This window comes from Glossina fuscipes, unplaced genomic scaffold, assembly GCF_014805625.2.
Source record: "Glossina fuscipes isolate IAEA_lab_2018 unplaced genomic scaffold, Yale_Gfus_2 2, whole genome shotgun sequence".
In the NCBI taxonomy this organism is placed as follows: domain Eukaryota; kingdom Metazoa; phylum Arthropoda; class Insecta; order Diptera; family Glossinidae; genus Glossina; species Glossina fuscipes.
Genome location: NW_023998416.1, coordinates 4,035,405 through 4,045,676, shown reverse-complemented (window position 1 = coordinate 4,045,676; position 10,272 = coordinate 4,035,405). Strand labels below are relative to the sequence as shown.

Sequence of the window (10,272 nt, the reverse complement as noted above, 5' to 3'; positions counted from 1 at the left end):
AAGCTAATCTTTCCAAGCATACTGACTGAATTATTTCATTTATTCATTTTAGCGGCCTTTACTTTTCGTCTTGGATAGAGTCAAGACGCCTGGCTTACATGTGTCGTTCACAATATTTTATAATTGTTTTGCTTGACAAAATGAAGTCAGCCTGAATATTATGAACCCAATTAAAAGATATTTAAATTTATTAACACAACTCCTTAGGATTCATACCATAATTTCAAACGTCCGTATCAGTATGTCTTTTGTCGTTCGTTGAGAACCGGAAGGATATATTGAATGAAGAATGCAATTTAGAGCAGTTTAAAGCAGAGTAGAGCAGGTCGGTATATTAAATTTCATGAAATTATCTTTAAAATTGCGAGTTGAACACACGAGTACATTAACAGACATCAGGCAGACGGAGGAACAGAGAGACTTAGATCGAGTCAAAAAATAAACCTGAATAATCGGTTTTTGGGGGGGTTCTTGTCGTGTGTATTCAAACCTGCATAAAAATAGTTTTTGTCTCACGTAATTTTTCCCCAGCTCGTTGAGTACTATTACATCGAAGGCATGCTATATGAGGGCAAGCGAAGGCAAATGGGCGGCTCCAACTATAGTTAAGTCCGTAACTAATCATTTTCGTGTTAATCAAGAATGTATATAATTTGGGCGTTTTGTGTGCCTACGTTTCAACAATAGAAACGAAATGTCGACCATAATAAATCGCATCGTTCTCTAGTGGTTTGTATAAAAATTTGTTTCGTTTTTTTTTTTTTTTTTTTTTGTACTCTACAACACTTATGGTATAAGTGTACATGAAGTTGGCTTCAACAAGTTTAAAAACTTAAGATATATGCAACTTTTATTATACCGATCATTGAGGAAAACTTGCTGGATCGATCTAAGCTTGTATGTCTGTCTGTCCATCTCATGGCTATCCTGTCCGTTCAACATATAAGTCGTAACATATTTCCGTGAAATTTTGCAAACCGAAATGTTTAGATCTAAGGAGCTATCACGCTATTAAAAACGATTGTGATCGGACAGCCTTTTCAAGTATTTGCCTACATAAAGCCGATTTCAGTAAAGACGTTATTTAAGCGCAATGATGTAATGTGTTTGCCATTATGGCGTGACCGCCTGCAATGCTTTTACTTGTTTTTTCTTTTTTTTCTTTTGTTTTTTTTATTATTATCAGTGACCTTATGCATACATGCAAACGCATATAAGGAGTAGATTTATTGTCTGTTCGTTTATTCGATTATACGGCTGAAGTGAAACAATTGGGCATTTTTCCAACTTTCTGACTCGCCAAAAGATCCTTTAAGCCTATTTGCAGCAAATTCATTCCATATGCTGAGCAAATATTTCAATTTCAGCAACACATTTATGCACACATAAATGCATTACGCATTGCAAAACCAACTACAATAAAGACTTAAACTATACTAGCTTGAAGTAGAAATTTACTTGTGAAGTATATACAGCTACACCTAACGTAGCGTATATGCATAATTGTCTGCCTGTTCGGTCATCTATCTATCTATGTTATACTAGCACAAAAAGCACATATAGGCAAACGTAAACAATAACAAATATATACATATCAGAAGTTCAGGCAGCCATGTATTTGCTCGTTTTGTTTTACACTCGATGCCGAAAAATGCACTTAAAACCGCGTACAAATAAAGATTTTTATTGCATAAAAACACATTTGTACATATATATCCTAGAATGTGTATACCTATATACAGGAGAAGTATATGAATGCAGGCGATCAAGTTTCAATAACATAAACATTTAAGCTAACTCTATATACATATACTCATCCTTTAATTTACCCGATAGACACGGCGTTCTAAAAACCATATGCATTGCAACCCTGCAGGAAAAAAACAAATGAAAATTGAAAGATAACTGCAAACTTTGTAATCGAAATTAATAATCTAAAGAGAAACTGTGGGTTATGTTCATAACAACTTTGTAAAGCATGAGGTAGATGTTACGCGAGAAATAAAGGATTGATTAGTTACTTTTAAAGGATACTTCTGGGATTAATATGAAAATTGTTAACACAAATTAACGATGTTCGATATCCTGAACGCTGTCATAGTCGCTATTCAAATATTTTCTTGATTTAATCTCTCGAAATCATTTGAAAATTACGTTCAGCAAGCCAAAGGTTGTAAGTGAAATGCCATGCAAACCGATAATTGATAATTGCGCTATGATTAGTCATAAGCGCATATATCTAAAGCAGCACTAGGCAATAGTAAGTTTAACGTATTAGTAAAAACAAATATGAAAATTGTACTCACTTTCTGACGTAATTTTCGCCTTCAGGGCTAAACAACAATGTGAACGGATGAAAAAACATTTGCGGTAGTGTGATATAACGCTGTAGTGCAGTAGATATAGAAAATAAGAAAACGATTGTCTACATTACAATGTACTTTCAATATCCATCACTTGCAGAGTAATATACAAAAATGAAATTAAAAAATTTGTTGCTAACGATGAGTAGCTCCATGAGTTGATTCGAACTCTTTTGTTTGCTTGTGTGCGTAAGTGCATAATACAACACACTATCATGCCAATGTTTGAGGACTGAATCCATTCCCCATTTAGGTCCTATAGGTAGGTTTAAATTGGTTTAACTATAATAACTACAGTAGTGTTAGCGTAGGGCTAATTGCAAGAAAAGCCGAAGTGTCACCTAGAGTGACTAGACAGCCAGACGGAATGGTTTCGTATTCGACCTTTGTATTTCGTGTTTCTTGAGTCCTAAATTCGTTCCCCGTTTTGCTTACAAATCTGTGTTTAAGTTAGCTTAAGTATGATAGGTTAGTTATAAAAGAAACAGAAGGGACAACGCACTTCGAAATTCCTATTTCGTATAGTTACGGAAATCCCAAATCTAGTTCATTCCAGCTAAGTCATTTCCCCAAATAATAAATTCCTTAAAGAGAAAAGAAACCAAATGCACATTCGCGAGGCGTCATGCCGCTGCAGGCCGGTGAAAACGATTAGCAAAAAGGCAGACAGGTAAAAACCAAGTGCACATTTGCAGATGAAAACGGTTACCAGAAAAGCAGGTTAGTGAATTCAAAATGAAGTCATAAAATTAGGTACTAGTAATGTTATAATGGTAAAAATGTACATAAATAAAATATTTGTAAGAAGGCAGGATAGTAGAAAAAGAATATTTGAGTTAAGCAGTGGAAAGTATTGCCAAAAATAAATTGTAAATAATCCTACATTTAAAGAAATTGAAAAAATTGAAAATCAAAGAACTTTCAAGTGTATTTCTCATGAAGAAAATATCCCCGATCTAGTGATACGGGGGCTGTATCTTAGAAAAAGCGTATTTAGCAACAGTATAATAAACGAATCGATCGGCGAAGCCAATCTGAAGAAGGCAGACTTTTTGGGCGAGCCGCAGTAGTAAGCACATGCGGTAGATCCGATGCTAGTAAGCAGTCACATAATCGCGAGTGAGATTATAGTTTACAAAAATGCTATAACTGATATAAACGACATAACATGGGCGAAGGTGGAAGATTGGGATCTAAAACGTTTATTATAAAAAAGGCACGAAACCTTTAAGAAAATAATCAGTAGTACAAGTGACTTAATACTACAATTGACTTAATATTCTCCCCGAATAAATGGGAATATGAGCGAGTGGTAATATGCACAATTGGGAAGGTATGTATACGAGAAACCGGAAAAAGTTTTTCGGCGAACAAAATCCCTAAGGAAATGATATAAAACACAACTGTTTGCGACGGCCCAAGTAATATAAATGGTCTTGGGAGGAGCATCTGGTTCGTCCACGGATTTCATTCCTCCAGGGCCTCAATATTACATCGCAATATTTAAATTATTCTTAGATCATTTTTGATATAATAGCAACTAACTACTTTTGATCAAAATCCAGTTTCGAGCCGTAGAAAGGTATATATGCAAAATCTTTTCGTTTTTCCTCTAAATTTGTGTTATTTGACGTGATGCTAAGAGTACGTAATAATCGTTGCAATCAATAAAATCCGACTCTTTCCCAATGTTACTCAAATGCACTAAGACCCACATCCATCCATTCAAAAATGATGTACAAATGGTTTCAAAATAATTTTTTCATTATTTACAATTTATTTTCGTAAATATCGTACTTACGTTTTTATAAGATACTAATGCATTTTTATGATAGTTTCGTTTTAAGTTTTTCTCGACAGACCACAAAAAAAAGTTAATTGTTTCCACATTTTTGCGTATTAGATATTATTTCGATCCGAATAATGTTCGGCATCTCACGTTAAGTAAAAACATGAGTATGTTTTTCATATCATGCAGTTTTATGAAATATGTGCAGCAATTAAGTGTAATATGCATTGGCTTCAAGCTATGTCACTATGCATGATATGAGCAATTAATTTATAGTAAATATCATAATGAATAACAATTAAAATGGATTTTGAATGCATTATTTTGGATAAAAGGGCACACAATTTTTGATATTGGTATTTTAAAAACTCTCATAATGAAATTAACTATTTTCGTTCGTAGTCAATTAAAATCAAACACAAATTGATAGTTGCACTTGGGTTCTATCGAAAATTTATCAATTTGCATAAATTTTACAAATTAAAAATTCATAAATAAAGCTTTATTTCGCACAAGTTTTTAATCGAAGATACATGGATAGATAGATAGATAGATAGCAAATTGAAACATTAGTATTATTATTTCAATTATATAAAGAAATTTAATATATGGTTTTCAGCAAACTAAGTAAATTGATGGTAAAATTTTTAATGGTAAAAAAAACTAATGTTTGTTTTCGTTTAGTAGCAAAAAGTTTGTCCAAAAAAAATAATTATAATGCAATTATAGAAAGGTTATAAAAGAAAAGAGCAAGAAAAACTCATGGGTAGATTGATTTGGTCTAGAAACAACAGATATATGTAAAGGACAGATTGTTGTTCGCAAACTAGTTCCTGAGAAAAAGCTGAGCGACCAGTACACCATTATACTAACCTCGTCTTATCCATATGGGTTGTCAGCTCACTTTCCAATCTTGTTCGAAATGTATGACCATAGTTTACATTCTCTTAGAAATCATTGACAACACTTGATCGAAAATCAATCTTATTCACATCGTATCAGTGCATAGCAGAGCAATCTAAACCTGACCTAGTTTGCTATATTATTTTCTCTTATTTTATTAAATATATAACTTGAGGACATAGAGGGTTTATACTATACTAAGAGCTCTTTTTTAAGCATAATACTAAAACATCTGTCTCCTCTTTCCAACCTATACATAGCATAATACTAAAACATCTGTCTCCTCTTTCCACCCTATACCTCTTCTCTTACAAGAATGCGTTAAATTTCTACGGAGAAGGCCTTGATAGACTCACCTTTTATTATGCAGTTGAAAGGTCACTGTCAAAATCACTGTCTGAATCGATTTAAGCTTGTCTGTCCGTCCGTCTGTCGGTCTTGTTATCTTGCGTTCAACCTACAAGTCGCAACTGTTGAGATATTTTGGTATATTTACGGCCAAAGACGATTAAAAATGATTCTGATCAGACCGCCTATCCTATGAAAGCTTATTTTGAAAAGTCGTTATATGAATAGCTGTATTAGTGGTACAGACTATTGAATGGTGGGCCGCATTCCACCAAAGCGTTTTGCTTCTTCTTAAAATAAATTAAAATTAATTCTTATGCTGCTTAAGCTGTTCGATTATTCTATATATTTGTTATGTTCCTTTAATATTTCTTCTCTACATGAATTATTTAACTTGCAATGTCCACATATCGGCGACTTAACCAATCGATAGCTTTCCTGTAGCCAAAGTGTTGCTTAAAAACAAATCGAATCGCCATTTAGCGAAAATGCTATTTACTAAAACTTATGTATGGAACCAAACCAAAAATGAATCTTTGTTTCTCTCCAATGTATATATATAAAGTTTTGTTTGCTCCATGCAAGCATCATGATTCAATGAATTTTTAATATGAACCAATCATTCGCGAGAGGTCCCCAATTCATGTAACACAATGACGGCCAAAATAAGCGAAGAAAGGGGCTAGATCGCAGCCTAGTTTCTGTGTGCCCAATCGATGCCTTTATCGACTGAGCACTCATTATAGTTATGACGAAAGTACTTGAGATTGGAGCCCACGAACGTAGACTTGGCTAATAAATGCTGCAGTGAATTTATTAACTATGGAAAAACTCGATTTGTAGGAGCATTGTATTCGTTTGATATAGAAATATCTGAGCCTACAACAATTGCTCTGTTAAGAAAAATATTTACTTAGATGGAAAGCCGCCTGCGTAAAATTTATTTTAAAGGACGCACTTTTTTTATGTAACCTCTATAAAATATAGAGCTTAATATTTCATAGACAGCTATATTAGCATGCTTTGTAGTGCACTCGATTGTATTTGCAGACATTTGTGTCAAGCATATAACGGTATATAAATTAAATCGACAATAAATGTACAAAATACGATACGTATAAGAATTTTTTAAAAGCGCAATAATAAAGATTGCAATGATCATAAGATTTGAACACATAGCCGTATCAATTACAAAAGTACTTAAATAAAAATGTCGATAAAGCAAAAGATTATTTAAGCCTTATGGGAAATCTTCTAAAATTTTCAGACAACTTTTTTTATATTTTTTTTTTTTTTACACATCCAAAAATTTCTGTTAAGAAAATAACAAGTTTTATTTAGTATCTTGCAAAAAAGTGTTATCTTTACGTATATTACTAATAAAAGTAAAGAATAAAAAAAGTTTTGTTTCAATTTCGTGTTGCTTGCATTAAATCCGATATAAATTTGTTGGAGTGAAATTTTACATTTTCTTTTTTCAAGTTTAAGTTACAATTTTGTTGCCCTAAACATGTTTAGCAGCATGTACCTCAGCAAGTACAGGCTTTACTGTGCACTATGTTAGTCATTGTTGAGCCATGTTTTACTTTGGCTGGCGTTGTTATTGTAACGTTTTGTTTGCTCTGAGAGGAGATTTCTTTCATAACAACGATTTTTTTTTTTTTAGTGTTTTTTAGAATTTTGAACGTTAAGGATGTGTAAATTTCTTATCGCGACAGCTTGTGCGAAGTAATATACGTAACTATAAATAAAGCTGAGAAAAAACTTAATACCTAATAAATAAATTGTTATAGCGTCTATGTGAAATTTTTAAAACGTTTCTATCTCTATATTTATATAAATTTATAAACAAATAAGAAGCATACGTAATCGTACACAAATACAAATTTCTTTATATGATAGCTAAATTAAGGAAAATTCTTGTTTTATTTTCAATACATAAATAAAACCGGTAAAACCGGATATATAATAACAGTCATAAAAAACCATAAGCAAAAGAAAGCTACAAGAAAAAACTAATAACTAGTAATATAAGCGATTTATAGAAGTCATGTATATAAATATGTTGCAATTACACCAACAGATAAACAGAGAGTACACGTAGTGAACAGAATTTTTTTTTTTTATCAGCAAATTGGTTTCTCCGCTTACAAAGCGCTTTAGCCTATGTAAACTAATATAACATTTTTTCATTTTATGTAAATGAAATGCAAAAGGAATACAAAAATAAATGTCATACGCACCGTAAACTCTATGCAGATAGCATAATAGAGAGAGTGCATATATGTGCATATTCTTTAAAGTTTCCTTCCGTTATGTTAACGAGTTACTCGTTGTCTTATTTGCGCTCTCGTTTACTCTAAAAAGAACAATTGTTCGTGTATTTAACAGAGCTGTTGTAAATCGTGTTTTTCGAGAGCTTTACCCGAAAAGTGCGTAATTGAGAAACATTAGTCTTCAAAAATCTGCTAAAAATTAAAGATGATGAGACCGCTTCATAAGTCTTTAAAGGAAATTTTAGTGTTGAAAATGTAAATAATGAAAAGGATAAGATTAAATAATAATAAAAGAAAATTAATTAAATAAATAAATAAATAACTAAAAAAGAAAAAAAAAATCCTCCTTTTATTTTGTTTGGAAAAAACATTACTTAAAATATATTTAAAAGGGGTTTCAATGATTGTGCAATTTTTAAATATAGTGTATATTTGTATATGTGACGTTTTATAATGTTATAAATAAAAATGTGTTTTCCTAATATTGTTTTTAAATCATTGTTTGGCAATTGAACGGTGACAGAGTTGGTGGCTGTGCATACCGTCATTTATATTCGTTTTCGTTTGCATAAAGAAAGAAAACGGAAAGTAATTACGTATACAGGTATAAGTAATAAAAATATGACATAGTAATTTCATAAGAATTTCCTTAAAAATTTACTTTAAATTCTTGTACAGAAATATTTGAAAGTGTAAGTGAAAATGTTGCATTGCACAATACATCAGTATTAAAGGAAAGCTTTATTAAAACACAATTCAATTATAAAAGATACAAAAAAAAAAAAAAGAAAAGAAGATAAATACAAGTAAATCTCATCACAATCAACATCGGATACGGATGTGGATTATAAATGAAAGGATTACTGTTTACATTGCACAAATCTTGAAGGAAGGAATATAAAAGCAACTACACAAAACAAAAATTTTATTATCTATGAGAGCGTAAGTTAATACTTAATTATCCATTAGCACTTGTGTTCATCAAAATAAAGAAATCTTATTTATGATTATTGAAATATCGATTGAGGAATGATTGACTAATTTTGCATGACTTGAAAAAGGATACTATAAATATAAAACATATAAAATTTAATTTAAATGCATACGTGATCCTGACTACTGCCACCGAAATGCCGGTAATAAATGGCTTATCAATTTTTCATATCATTTTTATTTCTTTTCATGCTGTCAATTTGAAATCAGGGCCATATGAAATATGAATCATTCATTGTGCTACAATTAATAAAAATGTCACGTGGATCAGTATTCAATAGATTGAATAAACTTTTTTCGCAAATTTTATATTCTAACTAACTGTCAACATCACATCGTATACAATAAATTCTTGCTTTCTAACATAAAAATGCCATCAAAGAAGATTTAAGATTAACTTTTAAGACTTGTTTGAATTTACTATCATTTGGAAATAAAAAAAAGTTTATGGTATTTTATGTTTCAAAATATAAACGTTCTCGAGAAATTGAACTTGAAATTTTTAATAAAATTGCAATTGTGTTCACATAAGAATTTATGAACAAAAAACACTATTCTTTTTTTTATTTAATCCATCGTTAATCACTATTTTTCTTTCGGATGAAATGTCATTTGTCAGTGTCAAAGCAATTGTTCTTCAACAACAACGATCCACAAAAAAATCGAAAGGAAAGGCTTGGGCATTGCCATAAAAGTGGATGCGCTACTCTAAGGCAGTAAGTCAGCGATCGAAACGTGTGCTATCAGAAGAAACAACCGTTAGTCAGTACCTTAAGGATGAGTAGATAACACAATCTAGTTCAAAGAGTACAAAAGTTGCCTGGATTGACTTTACGAAACGGACCCGAATGTATCTTCGTGCGGTGGTAACAGTTTTATCGTAATCCTCGGTTAAATAGCCTCCGCTACTGTCCGCAACTTCTTCTAATAATGCTGTCATTGTATTGGAATAGTTCATAAAACGACCGATTGATCCATCCGTGTAATAGTGTCATTCATATTCGGCTTTATTTACTATGGATTTTAATGCCTTGTTGTGGGCCTTTTTTTAATATTATCCTGCGTAGGTTGTGGGACATCAAGTAAAAGCTACAATTCGTGCTAACATTTTAGCATCTAAATGAGTCTTAGTTGTTAATAAGCCGCAAACTTATGAGGCCTTATGCGGAGGGAACGTTGTAACAGACTCATGACTCGGACGAAGGGAGGTTAAATAAATTTTTAATACCAAAACATTAGTCGATCTGATCACGTCGTCATTGCCGATATTGGAACAAAGTTTAACGAGTACCAAAGTTGCATATCGTAGCAATCTTGACTAATCGCTTGCTCGGAAGGATTTATGGAAATATAAAATAATAAAGATTTTGTTAGGCAATTAGGTAGATCGATACATCAACGACACTTTACAGGGTTAAGTAAGGAGCACGTTAGAGAAAATAAAGAAACGAAAAAGCTTTTCCCAATTCTCTAACTACGAATTAAACCTAACGAACCTAACGAACACTATACGTCGCCTTTAAGATTTTTGCGTATGTCTGCAACATACACAAATACCTATTAAAATACCTAAAAACTAAGGCAGGCGTCTTCGATCGTC

General features: G+C 32.0%; 1 protein-coding gene across 4 annotated transcripts in view; it reads left to right on the top strand.

The window, feature by feature from the left end:
* The first annotated feature begins 8,106 nt into the window (after window positions 1–8,106).
* LOC119633288 (protein madd-4) overlaps window positions 8,107–10,272 on the top strand; it is a 111,161-nt gene continuing 108,995 nt past the window's right edge. For 3 of the 4 annotated variants that reach the window (XM_038026773.1, XM_038026772.1, XM_038026770.1), the window contains exon 1: window positions 8,107–8,621. In XM_038026773.1, coding sequence (XP_037882701.1) covers window positions 8,614–8,621 — 8 coding nt within the window. In that variant the 5' untranslated portion in view covers window positions 8,107–8,613. The remainder of the gene's footprint in view (window positions 8,622–10,272) is intronic. The other variant, XM_038026771.1, reaches the window with a different exon arrangement.